At 47.4% G+C, this 20,865-nt stretch overlaps 1 protein-coding gene across 1 annotated transcript in view; it reads left to right on the forward strand.

Annotated features, from left to right (window-relative positions):
- Positions 1–20,865, forward strand: part of TANC2 (tetratricopeptide repeat, ankyrin repeat and coiled-coil containing 2) — a 326,281-nt gene extending 305,416 nt beyond the window's left edge. The window contains exons 19-27 of the mRNA XM_052658122.1: positions 3,378–3,511; positions 4,477–4,600; positions 10,160–10,335; positions 10,825–10,957; positions 11,500–11,529; positions 12,349–12,440; positions 14,332–14,478; positions 17,228–17,328; positions 18,912–20,865. Of these exons, the coding sequence (XP_052514082.1) occupies positions 3,378–3,511; positions 4,477–4,600; positions 10,160–10,335; positions 10,825–10,957; positions 11,500–11,529; positions 12,349–12,440; positions 14,332–14,478; positions 17,228–17,328; positions 18,912–20,865 (2,891 nt within the window). The remainder of the gene's footprint in view (positions 1–3,377; positions 3,512–4,476; positions 4,601–10,159; positions 10,336–10,824; positions 10,958–11,499; positions 11,530–12,348; positions 12,441–14,331; positions 14,479–17,227; positions 17,329–18,911) is intronic.

Below are 20,865 nucleotides of genomic sequence, written 5' to 3' on the forward strand. Positions count from 1 at the left end.
TGCCTTTACACGTGCTCGCCCTGTGCCTAGAAAGCTGCTCCATGCCCTTGCCTATAAGTCTCCTATTTCTCTTTCAGCATCTGGTTCAGGTTGTCATCTCTTCCTGGAGACCTTCCCAGACACTCTTGGTCTGTGTCACCTCCAGACAGCCCCCTTGGACTTATCTCTTTTGTGCTTATCACACTGTATAGCAGTATATTTGTTTATTTGTCTCTTATCCTTACACAACCCTGAGTTCCTTGAGAGCAGACAGGATCTGACAAATAGCTCCATAAATGCTTACCTAACGAATGTTGTTTTGGATAGCCGTGATGTTTATGTCTCCCCCACCACCTCCAGCCCATTGGTCTTACATGACCTGTCTGTGCTGTACTCTTTCAAGGTTGACAAAAGATAAACAAAAGAACCGTTTGCTCCTCTGCCTTCTATTTAGCATCAGCATTATCCCATCCAAGCAGACTTTGGCTGTTTCCTCAACTCTGAGCTGCATCCTGTCTGTCTCTTCAAACTCCTTAGATGTTTCCCTTTGAAAAAGGACCATTTTGGTCAGATAATCTGATCAGATGCTGACAAGCCAGGAACAAATTCCATTACTGGTCTCTCAGGAAAAGAGATTGGGCTCCCGGCTGTTAATGTTTGCTCTAAGAAGCAGTTTGTTGTTTCACAGAACTGGCTTTGCCTTAATCGTCTCTCTTTCAAAAAGTTTTAACAGTTTCTGATAAGACTCATATGAAAAATCCAGCCAAAGCAACTCCTTGCTCTTGTGTTTTGAAAAGTACAGACCCAATTTTCCATAGTTGTGTTGTTCTGAGATGAAGTTGGCCAGCTGTGTTAATGACCATGTCCAGCTATCAGCAGGAGATTCCTGCCAAATGACATCAGAACTTAAGCAGCAGAGATGATACAAGGAGAAAGGCCGAATGGAACATTCCCTCTCATGTAATGTGTTGTCCAGTGGGTTGAAAGGGGCCAGCCCCAGCAACATGACTCCAGATTAGAGTGGACAGCATTAAGTTTAATTTTCAGGACGGGCACTGTTTGTGAATTTTCAGCTGTGTTCTGTGAGCCATCGTTATTGATGAGAGGCTTGATTACGAAATACTGTCTGTATTTTCTCCAGAGTGCTGTAGATTCTTTTGCAAAAAAGAATGTATTTGCACATGCATGCGCCATACTACATACAAGACATTGAACGGAGATTTGCTGCAACCCTGCCCCAGCAGCTGCTTTAAACTTGGGAGAGTTAGAAATTTTTCAGACCTCTTGTTTTATGTACCAACAAGATGATTCTTATGGTTCCTAATGAGCTTCAAAGCCAGTCAAGTTCTTTCTCCACCCCCACACCCCCCGCTTTACTGAGATATAATTGACATGCAACATTTAAGGGAAAGGTTGAGGGCAGGAGGACAAGGGGGAGACAAAGGATGAGATGGTTGGATGGCATCATCGCCTTAAGAGTTTGAGCAAACTCCAGGAGATAGTGAAGGACAGGGAAGCCTGTTGTGCCGTAGTCCACGGGATCACAAAGAGTCAGACACAACTTAGTCACTGAACAACAGTGTGTACGATGTGATGATTGTCAGATTCTTAAGCTACTCTTGTGTTCTGAGCCAGGAACTGAAGGTTTTTCTTTTTCCCTTAACTATTAGAAATGTGAACTTGAGAAAGAGGGAATATCAATCACTTTGATTTAAAGAACAAGAGACAAAACTTCTCTGTCAAGTAAACAGTCAAACTCATCAGTACCTGTAACTCAACTTGGAAATGACCCTCACCTCAGATAGAAGGAAGCCTCTGCCCTTCTGTGAGGAACAGAACAGAAGTACCTAGGTTAAACGTGCCAGAATAAAACAAAAAAATACACATCAGACAAGGCCTACATATATCTAGTTTAAGAATGAGTATATCTTCTAAAATAGTCACATTTTCTTTCAGACATCCTTCTATCCTGGAGGAAGGAAAAGATTACTCTTTGCAGGTTTAACTTAGAGAAAATTACAGGTAGTTTTGCTTTTGCATATGAGTCACTTTCGGATTAATTTGGCCAATCTCAAAGACAAAATGCCATAATTTGTGCTTAGATGAAAAAAAGTGACCATTTGATTTGAATTTCAATTGCTTCCCTGATTAGATCCCAACATTTGCAAACTGAAATCCTGTCTGCACCTGCCAAGTATTATCTTCTTGTGATTTATCACTGGAGTAGGTGGCCTTTAGAAAGGAAGAGCCTGCTGATCACCACATGAGGTTTTCAAGTCTCAGTGGGAAAAAAGGTCTCCATCCTCTTTGTTGAAAAACACAACTCCTGCCATTTTCTGACAGTGTTTACCATCCTCCCTACCCTCACCCATCTAAAACACTAGGTGTACACGTTTGAAATCCCTGGTTAGAAAGAGACAAGCACGTATTTGTTCAAATATGGACTTACTAGAAGGTATATCGGCAGATTCCTCTTAACTGCTGTTGAAATAGCACTCAAAGGATGAAATAAGGGCTCTTTAGATCTCCACTCTATCAGAGGTCATAAACATGGACTGGAGCACAGAGAGAAGAATGTTTATGTTTCTTCCTGCACACGGAGTGTCCTTTTTCCTCCCTATAGTTGCTTTTTATCTGCAACTCCGTTATTCTATCTTCAGAAGAAAAGAGCCTTTGTCATACTTCTTCTCTCATCTTTAAAACTTACCCTAAACAGTTTTGACCTTTATATAAAAATGGTCGCACATGTACTAGAAACTTCTATCTCAACTGATGAAGAAAAGGAATGAAAACTGGCCTAAAGCTTAGACTGAAGTTTCTTTTTTTTTTTTACAGTTTTTTATATATCTTTATTGTAAAAACTCTCTTAAAAGCAATACAGCAAACTGTTATTTAAAAAGTCAGCAAAATTAAGGCTGCCATTTCTGACTTTGGTTCTCTGAATTTAAGGGCCCAGAAGTAGAAATTGGCCCAGAGAGGTCGTTCCTAGATAATTCTTAAAAAAGCGTTCCTCTGCAAATACCCTTCTTTCTTTAGTCTTACCCATGCACATACCAGTGAAAGTTTTGTAGCTGAAAGGGATACCAAAAAAGAGATAAGTTGAAAGCAGAAAAAAGGCAGTCTGGGTAGGATGAATGAAACCAAGTAAGTTTTGGTCAGAGGTGATTTTTCAATAAATTTATTATCATAATTGTCTCCATATATGTAAGCCCTTTTAAATGTGGTTCTATTCATTATTTTTCTTTGAAAATTTCCTTCCTGGCAAGAGTAGCCAGAATCATCATTCTTGGAGGTAAAGTAGCAATTGCATCCATCAGACACAGGTGTGCTGCCCTGCTCCCGGCAGAGGCTGGAGAGGGCGAGCCCCCCTGTCCTGACGCTGCGCTCTCTACCCTCAGCCCTAACAGCTGCGGCCGGAAGGGGCAAGCTAGAGGTGTGTCGTCTGCTCCTGGAGCAGGGGGCAGCTGTGGCCCAGCCCAACCGCCGGGGAGCCGTGCCCCTCTTCAGCACCGTTCGCCAAGGCCACTGGCAGGTAAGCAAGTAGCTACTTTGAGACTGTGTCAGAAAGTCAGTATGCAGAATCATCCTGATGATCTGTACTGGATAGAAGGACTGGCTACTTTTGACTGGTTATCTCACAGCATCCACAGGTTCTCTAGCAGGTTCAACAGATGCCTGCCAACCACTTACTTGCAGGAGTCTCTAACTTAACAAAAAGAAAATGTGATGTATGTAAATTTGCGAAGAGCCAACTCATTGGAAAAGACTGATGCTGGGAAAGATTGAAGGCAAAAGGAGAAGGCGGCGGCAGAGGATGAGATGGTTAGAGAGCATCACCGACTCAATGGACATGAAACTGAGCAAACTCTAGGAGATAGTGAAGGACAAGAGGAGCCTGGCATGCTGCAGTCTACAGGGTCACAAAGAGTCAGACACAACTTAGTGACCAAAAAACAACAAATATAATATTAATAGTTATATGATCTTTCCAGATGTTTAAATTCTGGGTAGGACAGAAAAGAAAGCATATTGGTTATAATCTTTGAAAAAAATTGAGTAGTCCTGGGAGCCAAACAGTGCTGAAGAGTTGTAAGAGGCACTTTACTGTGTTTTGTTCACTGGTAAATATTCACTGCAGGCAGGTTTGCAACACCTGGAAGTCAATAAAATGGCCCTGACATAGGCAGTGACTCGTGTTGGTTCTTCCATTTTGGGATTGTTTAGTCTACATCTTGGCCTCTGTTAATCTTGATTTTTTTTTTTTTACTCAGTGGCTGAGTCAGACATTTAGAATTGAGTTCTCATTTGGCTCTCCCTAAGAAAGTCAGTGATCAAATCCCATGGTACTAGAACCATGCGGAAACTAGAGGCGGTTCTTGCAGTGGCAAGTTTCGTTAGAGGTGATTTGCAGGGAGCTCACGTGGTGTGGGGGTGGCATGCATGTGTCTGCTCAGCAGCACTTCTGGCTCATCCATCCCCCCTTCTCTGCCCCTGCAGATCGTTGATCTTTTACTTACTCATGGAGCTGATGTCAACATGGCGGACAAGCAGGGCCGTACTCCCTTGATGATGGCGGCTTCTGAAGGCCACCTGGGAACTGTGGACTTTCTCCTTGCTCAAGGTCAGTCCTAGGATGCCAGAGCTTGATGGTCAGTACCCATCAAAACCCAAAGCTCGTGATTTCCAGGGATGGATTCCAAGAGGTGTTAAGAATGATTATTCTTAATCCACTTGATTAGAAAGTGAAAGGCTTATCTCCTCTATTCTCTTCTAAATTCTGATGTTCTAATTCTAACATGGTGCCTTTCTAATTCTGACATTCTCTATTTCTTTATGGCCTGAGGGATTTTTGGTATCCTAATCAAATCTACATAGTATAAGTTCTTTAAGTCAAATCAGTACTCTCCCAACTTTGAAGTTTTTAATATGCACTCAATAAATGTTCATCTTCCAGAGACTGTATTTTGACTTTAACTTTGTCAATTCTTTTGTCAGCCTGCACAACTAATATTTTTCTTGTATCCGAAGGAAGCAAATGAAGGTTTAAATGATTGTTGACCGTGGGACCCTATTTGAGGAATCAGGGTATTAATATTATCCTCCTATTGTAATAAATTCCCTTTAACATATACCAGCATTCACATATTCCTGGTGAATGAGAGGTAAGTTAAAGGAGATTGTGATCACACCATCTAGAGCATTCCAGGCTCCCCTCAAGGGCTGTGACCTGAATCACCTCTGCAGACCAGTGATGAGTGATGCGGGAACCTCTGTAGTAGAGAAGCTCCAGTCGCTGACTCTGCAGTACCACCTAGTGGAGCTTGAGTGTTTCATTGAAGCAGGAGGTCATGTGACTGCTACCAGCCTTGACTCCCATCCCAGTGAGCCTCCCCTATGAGTAAACTGGATCTGATCATCCATCATTCATAATTAATATCCACAAGTACATACACTTCAAGAAAAACAAGCTCCTGAAAATCATGCCCAGGCTGGAGCTGCTGAAGGGTAGTTGATGTGGGAAGAAGGCAAGGTTTGTTCTCAGATTTCAAATCATAGCTCAGTCAGAGACTTACTGGATCTTTAGCTCTCACCCCCAAAGATGTGTCTTCACTACCTCGGACTCACAAAAGTGGGTTCAAATCAGAGAACTGTTTTCCCCATGTGCAAAGTGGATCTTGCTTCCCTAGTACAAACCACCTGGTTTCACAGTATCTATCCTTCATTCAGAAAACAAAGATCACGGCATCCAGTCCCATCCCTTCATGGCAAATAGATGAAGAAACAGTGGACACAGTGACAGACTTTATTTTGGGGGGCTCCAAAATCATTGCAGATGGTGACTGCAGCCATGAAATAAAAAGACGCTTGCTCCTTGGAAGAAAAGTTATTACCAACCTAGACAGCATATTAAAAAGCAGAGACATAACTTTGCCAACAAAGGTCCATCTAAGTCAAGGCTATGGTTTTTCCAGTAGTCATGAATGGATGTGAGAGTTGGACTATAAAGAAAGCTGAGCACCAAAGAATGGATGCTTTTGAACTGTGGTGTTGGAGAAGACTCTTGAGAGTCCCTTGAACTACAAGGAGATCCAACCAGTCCATCCTAAAGGAAACCAGTCCTGAATGTTCATTGGAAGGACTGATGTTGAAGCTGAAACTGCAATACTTTGGCCACCTGATGCAAAGAGCTGACTCATTTGAAAAGACCCTGATGCTGGGAAACATTGAAGGCAGGAGGAGAAGGGGTCAACAGAGGATGAGATGGTTGGATGGCATCACTGATTCAATGACTCAATGGACATGAGTTTTGAGTAAACTCGGGGAGCTGGTGATGGACAGGGATGCCTGGCATGCTGCAGTTCATGGGGTCGCAAAGAGTCAGACACAACTGAGTGACTGAACTGAACTGACTGATCCTTCATTCTGCCGACATGGGTGTTGGGGAGCAAGGGGGATATGCCTGGATACTCAGGATAAGACATGGCAGGAGTAAATGTCCCAGAACAACCCAAGTCTGCTGGAAAAGGGAGGACCCTTCACCACAGGTAAGCAGTAGATGACCACACAGGGTCTGCCGCACACCCATAGAAGAAGCTCATCAGATGTCGATATATAGCAGAAACCAACACAATATTGTAAAGCAATTATCCTTCGACTAAAAATAAATAATATTTTTTAAAAGGAAGATCATCAGACACAGATTTCAGAGAGTCGTCCTCCTTCACTGAAGGCATTCTGATCTCCATACTGTTTCGTTCTTTCACATTTAAATCAGAGACTTTCTCTCAATCAATGAATTCTACAGATGTATATTTAGCCTACATTATTTGCAAAACACTGTGCTAAGAACTGTGATCTTTTTTTAATTAATACACTATAATCCGTGTCTTCAAAGGGTCTATAATCTGGCAAGGAGGGGGTGAAACAGATAAGTAACGGTCTTAAAAAGCAGATAATCCTGAGTGTACTGATAAAGGTATTTGAGTTAGAACAGGACAGACTTTGAAATTTGAGTAGGAAAAATGTTCTGTATTCAGGGAGGGGATATAATGTAAATGAAAGGTCAGAGAAGAGGAAAAGGTACACAGCAAGACTGGGGAAATATGCAAGTTGTCCAGTGATGTACATGAGGACTGTTGGAAACGTATATGGAAAGAAGTTGAAAAGGAAGAGACTGGGGCTTCCCTGGTGGCTCAGTGGTAAAGAATCCGAATCTGCCTGTCAGGGCAGGAGACATGAGTTTGATCGCTGATCCAAAAGGACCCCACATACTGAGGAACACCTAAGCCCATGCACCACAACTATTAAGCCCGCGCTCTAGAGCCCAGGAGCTGCAACTGCTGAAAGGCTGCCTGCCCTGGAGCCCGTGTTCAGCACAAGAGAAGCCGCCACAATGAGAAGGAACACTGCAACCAGAGAGTGGCCCCCACTCTCCACACAAGAGGAGAGCCTGCACAGCAGCAGAGAGCCCAGCAGGAAGTGAATAAGAGAAGAAAGTCATGCTAAGGAAAGGAACAAGTATTGTAAAGTAGAATAAAGTAAAAATAAAAATTTTTTAAAAAAGAAAAGGAACAGATTAAAAGAGTTTAGACTTCTCTGAAGGCAATAAGGAGGCTTTCAAGATTGTTTTAAAAGGGAATCAATCAATGCCAGAATTGTGCTAAAAATCTGGCAGTAGTATGAATAGTTGAGTTGATGAAGGGATGATAGTGGACCTGGGGATCAATTAGGAAGCCGTTGTCATTGAATAGATAAGAGGCGATGCCAAATCCAGGTGCAGTTGGCAGTTAGCATAGAACAGAAGGGCCAGTTGTAAAAAAGATTGTGGATATAAAGATTGATCATATGTAAGACATATTGATAGATGAGTTGACGAGAACTCCACAAAGTTCTAAAATTGAGACTTGGTTTGGGATGGACCTCTCAGTTCAGTTCAGCCACTCAGTCGTGTCCGGCTTTTTGCGACTCCATCAACCACAGCAACGCCAGACCTCCCTGTCCATCACCAACTCCCAGAGTCCACCCAAACCCATGTCCATCAAGTCAGTGATGCCATCCAACCATCTCATCCTCTGTCATCCACTTCTCCTCCTGCCCTCAATCTTTCCCAGCATCAGGGCTTTTCAGATGAGTCAGATCTTCACATCAGCTGGCCAAAGTATTGGAGTTTCAGCTTTAACACCAGTCTACACACTGCTATATTTAAAATTGATAACTAACACAGTCCTACTGTGTAGCACTTGGAACTCTGCTCAATGTTATATGGCATGCTGGATGGGAGAGGACTTTGGGGGAGAATGGATACATGTGTATGTATGGCTGAGTCCCCTTGCTGTCCATCTGAAACTATCATGACATTGTTAATCAGCTATACTCCAATATAAAAATTTTTTAAGTTTTAAAATAAGTAAATAGATGTTTGAGAGAACTGTGATTCTATTAACTGCTGGGAGAAGGAAAGAGAGAAGGTTTCAAATTTTCAGAGTAAATTGAATAATATATTTTTAATATGTATCTCCTTTTCTTAAATTCCAGCTTCCCTCATCTTCGTAAAAATCAGTTTATCTGTAATATATATCCAGAACCTTCTTATTCTGCTTATTCCACCACTGGAGACTCTGTCCAGGAAATTTATAGATGCTGCATCTGAGAAACCTCCTTAGATTCTGTCCCATATTCATTCAAATTCATTCCGTGTTAGAATCAGCATTTGAGTCGCAAACTAGAGAACCCAGTATATAGATGACTCTCCTCAGGGTTAGGAATATGGTACCATCCAGCCCTTCATCCTGTCATGGGAAGCCAGAATCTGGTTATCTGACGTCTCGGGACACAGAGGGGATAGGCCACGTGACTGCCGAGGAGCTCCAGAGCCTGGCTGTGGCAGGTCCTGAGCTTAATCTGACATCCAAATCAGATCTGACATCCAGGGAGGAGGCAGCCTGAAAAGTGTACTGTGTGTGCAGTAAGTTGATCTCATTTTATTAGTGAGCATGACACGCCAACTGTGTGGAAAGAGTCAACTTAGGTACTCTTCAAAACCCGCAAGGGAATGACAGGCTCTTTGCCATCCAGGAGCTTACAATCTAGGCTGAGGACCAAATGTAGATTGAATTTTAGACTAATTACAAAACAGTGTGTCAAGTATGCTTACTCCTAGAGAAATGTTGAGGGGAAGAAGATGCAAAATATAAAATAGGCAAAGCAAGTGAGGATGGAATTGTTGAAGGCTGACTAGTTTAATTAAACTCCTAGTTCCCTTCCTGGCCTGGGCCCAGCCTCTTCCCTTGAGTCCATTTCCCTCCCACTCTAAGGAGGGAGAAGCTGGCCTGGTGCTATCATCAATGATAAACATGGTCTGAGCTCCTTATTCTATGAGAATCTCTCAAGGAGTTTATACTATTAAAAATGAAAGACTTCTGCTGAGTTCAGAAAACATTCCCTGAGAATTTATTACATATAAGTGGCATACATTTAAAAAAAAATAATAATAAGGTGACGTGTGTCAAGCAGATTCAAGATGAGGTAACAGTGAACAGGAGAGGCCTCTTGGAGACAGGGAGGTTTGAGATGGTTCCTAGAGAATGGGGGGAATTGAGGCAAGTCCCATATGGGGAAAGAAAAGGTGTCCACATGTGGGACCGACATAACCGGAAGTGAGGGTACAGGAACACTTGTGGGGGTTTCTCAAGGCAGGGAGCATATCCATTTTGGCCCAAGTAGAGGATTCTCACAGGGGAGTAGTGAAATTTCAGGAGAGACAGTAAGCTTCGGGAGAGACCTAGGATGCAGAACCTAGGATGTCCAAAGAACTGGACTCTTCTACTGACCACTCAAGGCAGCAGTTCTGTTAACAGTTTTATTAAAAGGTAACACACCAGAAGCAGAAGGTGTGCTTTGGCCGAATATACACCTTAAATGGCTCAGTGGTAAAAAAAATCTGCCTGCAATTCTGGAGACCTGGGTTGGGGAGATGCCCTGGAGGAGGGCATGTCAACCCACTCTAGTATTCTTACCTGGAGAATTCCATGGACACAAGCCTGGCGGGCTTACAGGCCATGGGGTCACAAAGAGTCGGACACAACTGAACACGCGCACACCTTAAAGCCCAGCTTTCGCTCCTGCTGTGAGTTCCCTGTTGTTCCTGTTTCCTCAGCCCTGTGATGTGCTTGCTCTGTAGGTGCCTCCATTGCTCTCATGGACAAAGAAGGACTGACCGCCCTCAGCTGGGCTTGTCTGAAGGGTCATCTCTCGGTGGTCCGTTCTCTGGTGGATAACGGGGCCGCCACCGACCACGCCGATAAGAACGGCCGCACCCCGCTGGATCTAGCTGCTTTCTACGGCGACGCTGAGGTGGTGAGTGCCTTTAACCAGCCCCCAGGGTGGGAGGAGGAGGGAAGGTTCTCCATCCACAGTGTTGTCTGGGGTTGATGATTCCGGATATGAAGTTCTCAGATCTGTACTTGCTTGAGCTCAGGAATATTCCAAACACGACTGAAAACCAGGCACAGGGATCCGGCCCTGGAATACCAGCACTGTCCCGCCTGGTTCACACCTGTGCTGTGCTCAGTGGCTTCAGTTGTGTCTGACTGTATGACCCCGTGGGCTGTACCCTGCCAGGCTCCTCTGTCCATGGGATTTCCCAGGCAAGAATGCTGGACGGGATTACCATTTCCTCCTCTGGAGGATCTTTCTGACCCAGGGGTCAAACCCACGTGTCCTGCATTGGCAGGCGGGCTCTTTCCGGCTGCACCACCCTGGGTTCACACCAGCAGTTAACTAAAGGGCAGGCAGCAGCTGGAGCCCTCACACCTGGGTTGACCATGCTGCTTGATCGCGTCCTAGGTCCAGTTCCTGGTGGATCACGGGGCCATGATCGAGCACGTGGACTACAGCGGAATGCGCCCTCTGGACAGGGCTGTGGGGTGCCGGAACACGTCTGTTGTTGTCACCCTTCTGAAGAAAGGAGCCAAGATAGGTAGGAAAAAGGAGGAAGGTGCTGGCCATCTGTGCCCAGCGGCCAGACTGGCCCAGTGGTCTGGCTGCCCTGAGCGTTCGGCGTGAACGTGTATAGTCTCCCCTCTGCCCGGGCCCAGTTATTATCCGAATGAACAGAAAGACTCTTGGCCCAGAGAAGAGCCCTGGTCTACACTACCCTGTGTCCAAAGTCACGTGGTTATCAGCCATGCCCGAGTCGCCTTAGCCAGGAGGCTGCTCTGACCTTAAGTGCATCTCAGCGCTGTTGCCTCGGCAGCAGCCCCGCCCTGTGAGCATCCTGGATCCCTGTGATGCCACAAGCCTTCGCTTTTCCCTGCTCTGTATGTGCTTTGGACTCTTGGGTCCCTGCGGCTGCTGCCCCCTCCGCTGCCCCTCCCACGGACCCGTAGACGAGGGTTGGCTGATATGCTGGCTTTTTTGCTGCCTGCCTCTCACTGCTGCTTTTTCCTTCTTTTTTTTTTTCACCTTCATCCATTTTTTTTTTCCTCTCCTACAACTTTTTGTTTTCTCCTTTCTTTGAAGGTTGTCAGACGTTACCGAGTCGCCCACGAGGTATATTTCACCGCTGTCAGCATCAGGCGTGGTCTGATGGCTTGGTCAGCTTTGCCTTCTCCTCTTTGATTTAGCCTGCATGAGTCCCCAACACCTCTAATCTTTTAATTTACTTCACCTTAAAAGAAGATGTTTTTTTTAAATGACTGTTGTAGAGAATAACTTGAACTTTTGATAACTAACCCAGAAAAGCTTAGTTGCTAAATAATTCAGGCATCTGTAAACTAATCGAGTTAACCTTTTCTTTCTCTTTGTGGGTAGAGTGGTCCTCTGTCCCGATGGCTTGTTTCACACTGGAACAGTTCAGTGTGAATCCCAGGGGTCCTATTCGGTACTTACAAATTAAGGGAGCCTTTAGAAGTGTTCATGGTTTCCCTTCTGCAAAGTACATGCTTAAAAATTAAAGAGACTGAACAGCTGGGGGTTTTGAGTCCCAGATTCTGAAATAAATTACCCTTTTTGGATTTTTTAAAATCTTACAGTGACATTTAACATACACCCTTTTCTCCCAAGTTCCTTATTTAAAGTAACTCCAGACTAAGCATCGCTTGCCTGAATACAACACGCAGGCTCTGCTGCCCTCCGATGGTGCAGACTCTGACCGTTCAGAGATTCTTATTTTAAGGTGAATACAAATCCAACGCGGCTTCTTGGCAGCGGGAGGCGCTGAGACACTCCCAGCTCTAAAAGACGAGGCCGGTGTTGTGGGGCAAGTTGTTCTCTCAGCAGAAATCCCCCCAGGGTGTTTTTTTCACCCAGCTTCCTACCACCCTTACATTGTATGAGTTTTTTACCCATCATGCATCCTGTACACTACAGGTCCAGCCACATGGGCGATGGCCACCTCCAAACCAGACATCATGATCATCCTGCTGAGCAAGCTGATGGAAGAGGGTGACATGTTTTATAAGGTGAGGGGAAGAAGGAGGTTTCTCCAGATGGCCGCTGACTTCCCTGCACGTAGACGTCACCGGAGTCTTGGTGGAAGGGCGTTGCTGTCAGTTCTCCTCCTTGGCTCTGGAGTCATCAGGGGAGTGCCATCCCTCAGTGGAGGGCTTAGAAGCTGAGGAGCCCAGATTCTTGCTTTCTCAACGTGGGCCTACATGTGCCCACAGCTGAGCAACCTAAAGACCTGGTTTTTATCTGGTCGCTGATAGGCGGTGCCATAGATTCTACATGGAGTCTATTTACCGGAGCCTGGAAACCATGGGACAAGGAGAAGAAAAATAGGTAGTGCAGATATTCCCAGTCTGCGGGCAAGAGGCATTAAGTTTAGCTTTTATATTTACTATATGTGTAGATTTAAAAGCCTGTGGTAATAATAGCTTATCGGCACCCCTGAGCAAAATAAGGAAACCGAGACAAAGAGCAGTTATAGATTTACTTGAAATCATTAGCTGAATGACAACAAAAAAAGATATGGAGTCTTGTATTCACGATTCAGGCTGAAGGCTCCATACCCTAACACACACAAACTCCCAGGGCTGTAGGACGGCCGTTAAGAACTTTCCGTGTCAGAGTCATCTCATTGTATGAGGACTGAACCTTCTCCTCCTGAAGGTAAATACAAATCCAACCCAGCTTTTGGCAGTGGGTGTCACTGAGACATGCCCAGGCCCAGAGATGAGGAAATGACTGTGACACACATTATTTCCGCCTTACGTAAGGAGTACAGAGCTCCTGTGAGTAGAGTTGTATTTCCTGAGGACCATTGCGTGGAAACTGATAATCTAGGTCCCTTAGGCTTCTAGGAAACGAGCTCTGGCCCAATCCTGATTTTACACGACTTCACAGAAGGGCCTCTCTAGATGTTGTGCTGATGGACTTGAGAATGGCGGTGCTGTCAAGAACCTAAGCCCTCTTTATGACGTAACTTCTGGCATCCTGAGACAAACCGTCCTGCCTCCTAAGGAGAACAGCCAGAGCTACTCCTGTTCCCACCCAAAATTCTGCCTTGGAAGACTCCAAGTCTCTCCTCAGTGAAAGAGAAAATACAAGCTCAGGATCTCTGGCTGGAGTTACGACTACACAGAAGGAATGGAAGGAATAAAAAGATGAGCTAACAGAATGGGAGATGCCTCCTGCAACATTCTGGGCTCCGCTTACAGGTTTTCAGAAGAAAAAAGTTAGAAAAGTTCAAGGCCCCTGTGACCCAGGTCCCTCGGTGACACATAGATTTACTTGGAAAATGCCTCCTACCTAGTCAAGTGGAATCACAGATTCTCAGTTTCACTTCTCTACCACCACTGTACCCTATGCCTCTTTCAAAAACAGAGAAAGACTCACTGAGACTGTTTTATCAGTAGTATTAGGGAAGCAACAGATAGACTGGTTTAGCTCCCACATCCTCTGTGAGGAAGAGCATGGTCTTTTGTAGAGGACTGGCAAGGTGGAACAAAAAGAGTTTTCCAGATAAGCCGAAGGTCAAGAAATAGTGATAAACTTGAAGCGATCAGGACTAGGGAAATGCTGTGTCCCAGGGAGATTGGGCCAAGAACAGGCTCCTTTGAAATGAGTACGATCAGTCGTTTGGGAATCCAGTTGGGAGGCCGGGGCTCCAGGTCTTTCATTTGCCAAAGCTTTGTGTCTCTGGCTTGTGTCTTGGGAATCTTCCTCACCACGCCTTGCGTGCCAGGCGAGCTTCCAGTGGAAAAGATGGGACCTTGTCCTTGCACCACTGGGGTGGAGCTGGGGAGGGCGAACCCTGAGTGGTAACCGTGGAGAAAGGACGGGAATGGGAACAGATCTCCTCAGCTGCTCAGCAGACCGACACTGTGTTTTGCCATCTTGTGCTCCCACTAGAAAGGTAAAGTGAAGGAAGCCGCCCAGCGCTACCAGTATGCCCTGAAGAAGTTCCCTAGAGAAGGGTTTGGTGAGGACTTGAAAACCTTCCGGGAGCTGAAGGTGTCTCTCCTCCTCAACCTCTCTCGATGTCGCAGGAAGATGAACGTAAGTGCATCTCATCCCAGCTCCTTTCCACAGCCCTGAAAGTTGATGATCCATGTCACGCCCTGGCTTTTAGCAGGCCCCCAAATCCTTGTCTGCCCCATCTGGAACTTGGTTGTCCTTCACAGAGCACTGACATTTGCGATTTGAAAGAAATCAAGACTTAAGTATTACGATCTGTATCTCAAACTGTAAAAAATGAATTCTGTGGGTGCTTTGTAGCTTTCTGAATTTTCCTGATTCCCACTGAAAGTAATTGGAATACTCATCACCATCCTGCCTTGTCAGGTTTCTGGTCTTTGGGAAAAGGTGAGCACAGTGGACCCTGGAACTCCTAGCTCCAATTAGATACAATTGTAGTCATTCCCTTCCTTTCTGGGAGACCCCCTCATCATTTAAGGAAGGGCTGAAGAGAGGGCCCAGGACCACGGACTTCAAGGTTTAATGTCTAAGGCTAATCTTAAACTTTCACTTCTTTCCTCATCCTTTTATTCTCACGTGCCAGGTCCCTTCTTGTCACAGGAGGAATCTCAGAACTCCTCCTGGTCCTTTGGTTCATTAGTTTAGTCCCTAAGTCATGTCCAACTCTTTTGCAGCCCCATGGACTTTAGCCCACCAGGCTCCTCTGTCCATGGGATTTCCCCAGGTGAGAATACTGGAGTGGGTTGCCATTTCCTTCTCCAGGAGATCATCCTGAGCCAGGGGTCAAATCTGCATCTTCTGAATTGGCAGGTCCACCAGGAAAACCCCTCCTGGTCCTTTATTATCCTCTAAATAGCCCTTGGTTCTTCTTGCCTGCCTAGATACAGCCTGTGATGCCCTCAGCCGCTGCCCTCTTGATATGCAGACACTGTTGAGCCAAGAACCCTCGCTCAGATCCTAGGAATAGCCAGGCTCATATCAGGAACCTCTGACATCCACCAGCCTGAGGTCTCAGGTTCCTCAGGAGACAAAAATAATCCTAGCCAAACAGGAACATTTGAATAACAGAATAAAGAACTCAGGTGTCCAGCAGTGACCTTATAGCCTCTGTGGCAAGAGATCTGTTGTCAGCTCCCGAAAAATGACTGATCATCCATCTAAAAGCTGGCAGTTAAAAGAGCCCTGATAAACAAGCAGACTTGGGTGTCCCCAAGAGCACAGCGATGCCCTAAGAGGCAGAACTTTTCTAGGTGCTGAGGAATATGGGGACATGGTGGAGGTTCTCAGGGGGAAGCAGTGAGGTTCTGACATGAAACAGGAGGCAGAGCACCGAGGCTTTCCTGCAGCTCCAGCTAGTGAGCGTGAGATGAAGCTCCGAAGCTGCCACCGACCTCCTGGCCACTTTATGCCTCACAGATACTCTGCTTCTCAAAAAAGTTCTAATCATCCCAGAAATAACGATCATCACAAAAGAAAAAATTAACAGGTTAGGTTGAAAATAGTAGAGCTGGAAGCCGATGCTATAAGATAGGAGATTTTCTCTTAGGCACCACATCACATTGCATCCCAGGGCCACCTGAAATCTGTCAGCTTTGGTAGAAAGTTGCCTGTTAACTTTTTTTTTCTTTTTTTTTTCATTTTTACCTCCACCACTGGGCCTTTGCTCTGCTTTAGGAATCACAAGCTTAACCAGAGGCTACTGTGCTGTCCTATGGCTTTGATATTAAAGAGGAGAAAACCTTCCCCTTTTAGTGGGTAAGGGTGTCTTGAAAATGATGGCTTCATTGCCGTGGTTCCTGTTCCCAGGGCTCCTTAAGATCAATGAGAAACCATGTTCCTCCAGGGAACCTCAGTGATCGAGAGATGAGGTGACAGCAGAGACCCCAGTCACAGCCCGGCTTCTCTCTTGTTTCAAAATTGTGTTTTAAACTTTGAATGTTTCCTAAGCAAGGAACTGGTTAAGAGAAGGAGCAGGCCCCAGAAGCCTCTGTGAAACAGAAGGGAAACTGCCACTCCTTGAGCACCTCCTGTGTGGGGGACTTTCAGACACTTTGTTGCTCTTAGTCCCACCTGGGAGGTCGGTGCGGATGAGAAAACACACGGCAGGCTCTGCGGGCTTACAGAGCAGAGCTAAGAACTGAAGCCAAGCCTGCCTGACACCCCTCTGTCCACTCCCCTTAGCCAGTCAGTTCTTTTTCACACAACCGCATCTTCCTGGATTTTTCTTGCCCCTTTAAAGCCAAGGAATAGTGGGGGAGGCAGGGAGAGGGGGTTAGGAGGAGGGTCCACACGAGATGCCGATGTGTGTGTTTGCCTCATACACAGGTGTGCAACAAGAGCTCATACACAGGTGTGCAACAAGAGTTCATACACAGGTGTGCAACAAGAGCTCATACACAGGTGTGCAACAAGAGCTCATACACAGGTGTGCAACAAGAGCTCATACACAGGTGTGCAACAAGAGCTCATACACAGGTGTGCAACAAGAGCTCATACACAGGTGTGCAACAAGAGTTCAGGTTTCCAAATTCAGGAGCTTCGCTGGGTTGACATTTGGCTTCTGGGACAGAAGGAACGTTGTTCCAAAGGCAGAAAGAGGGCAGACGAAAAACATTTTTGTCCTTTAGGGCAGATAAATTCCCAGGAGCCATTGCAGGGCCACACAGGGCAAAAGGCCGAAGGGACTTGCATTCCACGCCAGGCATGTGGAGAATCCCAGGTGTCCCACCCATAAATGTCAAAGAAATGTACCTATAATCTGTTTTATTCCCAAGCTGTCTATTTCTCATATCTCTTCAATGACTTATTTGCACACCTATTGTAATGACAGGATTTTGGAATGGCGGAGGAATTTGCTACTAAGGCCCTGGAGCTGAAACCGAAATCTTATGAAGCTTACTATGCGAGAGCAAGGGCCAAACGCAGCAGCAGGTGAGGAGAGAGAGAGAGGGTGAGGAGCAAGAGGTCTCTTTCTGGAAACTTGGCCAAGGTGACAGCGGCCACCCTGGGGCATCTGTACCCACTGTGTCTGTCCCCGAGGACTCTCAGGGCCAAGCTTCGGGGATGGGCCCCCACCCACCCCAAGCACAGAGCGCATCTCACAGCTGGCACACCTTTGGGGCTGTGGAGACCTAGAGCATTGCACTGTGGGAGGAAAATGCCTTTTCACTGTTGGAGACTGGCACCTTCTTCCAAGAGGCTTCTGCCATCTCTCAGTTGCTTTTTTAACCCCCAAACAGCACAAAGAGACACCGGTCTCGAGAGAGAGCAGAATACCCTCCCAGCCCTTCTAGAGGGAAAAGTAGGACGGGTCATGCATCACAGACTCCTCTCTCTTTGCTTAGAGGCATTTGGGGGGGGTCCCCAGATCAGTTAGTCTTCCTTCTGGGGCTCCCCTCCAGTCTGACGGCATCAGACCACCTCCTCACCTACCTGCCCCTCCCAGCACCACACCATAAATGCATGGAACACAGGAGGACCTGGGGCCAGGACTGTGAGGGCCCCAGAGAAACCCCATCCCTCACGCCCAGGGGCCAGGAAGGGCTCCAGAAAGATCTAGAAACTGCCATCAGTGATCTCTATAGATCACTGATCCCTGTCCTTGATGCCACCTGCCCAGCGCCCTGCCCTTCTACCCAACTCTGCCTGTCAGAGAACTGCTTCAGGTTCACGTCCATGACCAGGGAGGTGCTGTCCTGAAAATCAGACCCAGGTTAAGTCTAGAGATGACGGTGGCAGTGATCTTAGTCTTGGCTAGGTGGGGCGACAGAGGCCTCACAGAAGTTGAACTATCAGATTCTCTTTCCCCTGGGATGGTTCCTTCCTCACAAAGCCAACTGCCCCTTTTCTGGACAAGGTTGACAGAGCGGAGGGGAATATCTCTTGACAGTTTGTGTCCTTGTTTGTAAACGATAGTCTGAGTTTCCTAGTCAGCAAACCTGATACCTGCCCAGCTCTGCCGTAGCCGAGTGGAGGAGCCGCAGTGCAGCGGGGCAAGAGGTAGACAGGCAGAAGAGGACAGGGTTCTTGCCTGGGATGGAACAGGCCTGAAAATTGAAGCCAAAATGTAAAGAAAAATTTCTGCTGGATCAGCAAGATTCTTTAATATCGTAGTTACTGATTTGTTCCTAAGCTAATTGACAGTGACCCTGTAAATGACAACCCCACCCAACCCTCAGACTGCCTGATGTGCATTTGAGCACCAAGAGACGCTTCCTGAAGGGCCTAGCTGGACTGAACCGAATGGGGACGTTTCTCCACTGATCCCAGAGAGGCCAGAAGGAAGATGGAGGCTGAAGGAGCTAGGGAATCATTCTGGGCTCTTCCGGAATGACAGCCTGCCTATTTCCTTCCTTACAAGTCAGATGCAACCAAAACCCCCGGACACCCCCCACCCGCACCCCACCCCACTCAGGCGCTAACAGTTCTCTGAGACCGTGACCAGGCCCTCAGCTCCTGGTGACTCCTGTGATTCAGAATAACTCCAGTTCCTGTGTTTACATTTCGTCAAGCAGACAGTTTGCAGCAGCCTTAGAGGACCTGAACGAGGCCATCAAGCTGTGTCCAAACAACCGTGAGATCCAGCGGCTTCTGCTGCGGGTGGAGGAGGAGTGTCGACAAATGCAGCAGCAGCCGCCGGTGCAACAGCAGCCTCCGCAGCAGCAGCTCCCAGAGGAAGCAGAGCCTGAACCCCAGCACGAAGACATCTACTCCGTACAGGACATACTGGAGGAGGAGTTCTTGGAACAGGACGTGGAGAACGTGTCCATCGGCCTCCAAACGGAGGCTCGGCCCAGCCAGGGGCTCCCCATCATCCAGAGCCCACCCTCCTCCCCAGCCCACCGGGACTCAGCCTACATCTCCGGCTCACCCCTCAGCTCACATCAGGTTTTTGACTTCCGGTCCAGCAGTTCCGTAGGCTCTCCCACCAGGCAGAGCTATCAGTCCAGCTCACCTGCGCTCTCTCCAACTCACCAGAACTCACATTATCGGCCTAGTCCCCCACACACTTCCCCAGCTCATCAGGGCGGCTCCTACCGCTTCAGCCCCCCTCCTGTGGGAGGGCCAGGCAAGGAATACCCGAGCCCGCCCCCTTCCCCTCTCCGCAGAGGCCCCCAGTACCGGGCCAGCCCTCCAGCGGAAAGCATGAGTGTCTACCGTTCCCAGTCAGGCTCCCCCGTGCGCCATCAGCAAGAAACAAACGTGAGTCAGCTTCCTGGCAGACCGAAATCTCCGCTATCCAAGATGGCCCAGCGGCCCTACCAGATGCCCCAGCTTCCCGTGGCTGTGCCCCAGCCTGGGCTCCGGCTCCAGCCGGCCAAAGCCCAGATCGTGAGGAGCAACCAGCCCAGCTCAGCTGTGCATTCGAGCACCGTCATCTCCACGGGGGCCTATGGCCAAGTGGCCCATTCAATGGCCAGTAAATACCAGTCTTCCCAAGGAGACATAGGAGTGAGTCAGAGCCGGCTGGTTTATCAGGGGTCAATTGGGGGGATCGTAGGGGATGGGAGACCCGTGCAGCACGTCCAGGCCAGCCTGAGTGCAGGTGCCATCTGCCAGCATGGAGGGTTGACCAAGGAAGACCTTCCCCAGCGACCTTCCTCTGCCTACCGGGGTGGCATGAGATACAGCCAGACGCCACAGATTGGGCGCAGCCAGTCCGCGTCCTATTACCCAGTGTGTCACTCAAAACTGGACCTGGAGCGTTCCTCCAGCCAGCTAGGCTCCCCCGACGTGTCGCATTTAATCAGAAGACCTATTAGTGTCAACCCCAATGAAATCAAACCCCACCCACCGACTCCCAGGCCACTGCTGCACTCCCAGAGCGTAGGCCTGCGTTTCTCTCCATCTAGCAATAGTATCTCATCTGCCTCCAATCTAACACCTACCTTCCGGCCATCTTCCTCCATCCAGCAGATGGAGATCCCGCTGAAACCGGCGTACGATAGGTCATGTGACGAGCTGTCGCCAGTGTCTCCCACACAGGGAGGTTACCCTAGTGAGCCCACCCGATCCAGGACCACACCATTCATGGGGATCATAGATAAAACAGCCCGGACTCAACAGTACCCCCACCTTCACCAGCAGAATCGGACCTGGGCGGTGTCATCCGTGGATACCGTTCTCAGCCCCACGTCTCCAGGCGGCCTGCCCCAGCCTGAGTCCTTCAGCCCACCATCGTCCATCAGCAACATCGCCTTTTATAACAAGACCAACAATGCACAGAATGGCCATTTGCTGGAGGATGATTACTACAGCCCCCACGGGATGCTGGCAAACGGGTCCCGCGGAGACCTGCTGGAGAGAGTCAGCCAGGCCTCCTCGTACCCTGACGTGAAGGTGGCTCGGACCCTCCCTGTGGCTCAGGCCTACCAGGACAACCTGTACAGACAGCTGTCCCGGGACTCTCGACAAGGGCAGACATCCCCTATCAAACCAAAGAGACCATTTGTGGAGTCTAATGTTTAA

The sequence above is a fragment of the Budorcas taxicolor genome, chromosome 19 (assembly GCF_023091745.1).
Source record: "Budorcas taxicolor isolate Tak-1 chromosome 19, Takin1.1, whole genome shotgun sequence".
In the NCBI taxonomy this organism is placed as follows: domain Eukaryota; kingdom Metazoa; phylum Chordata; class Mammalia; order Artiodactyla; family Bovidae; genus Budorcas; species Budorcas taxicolor.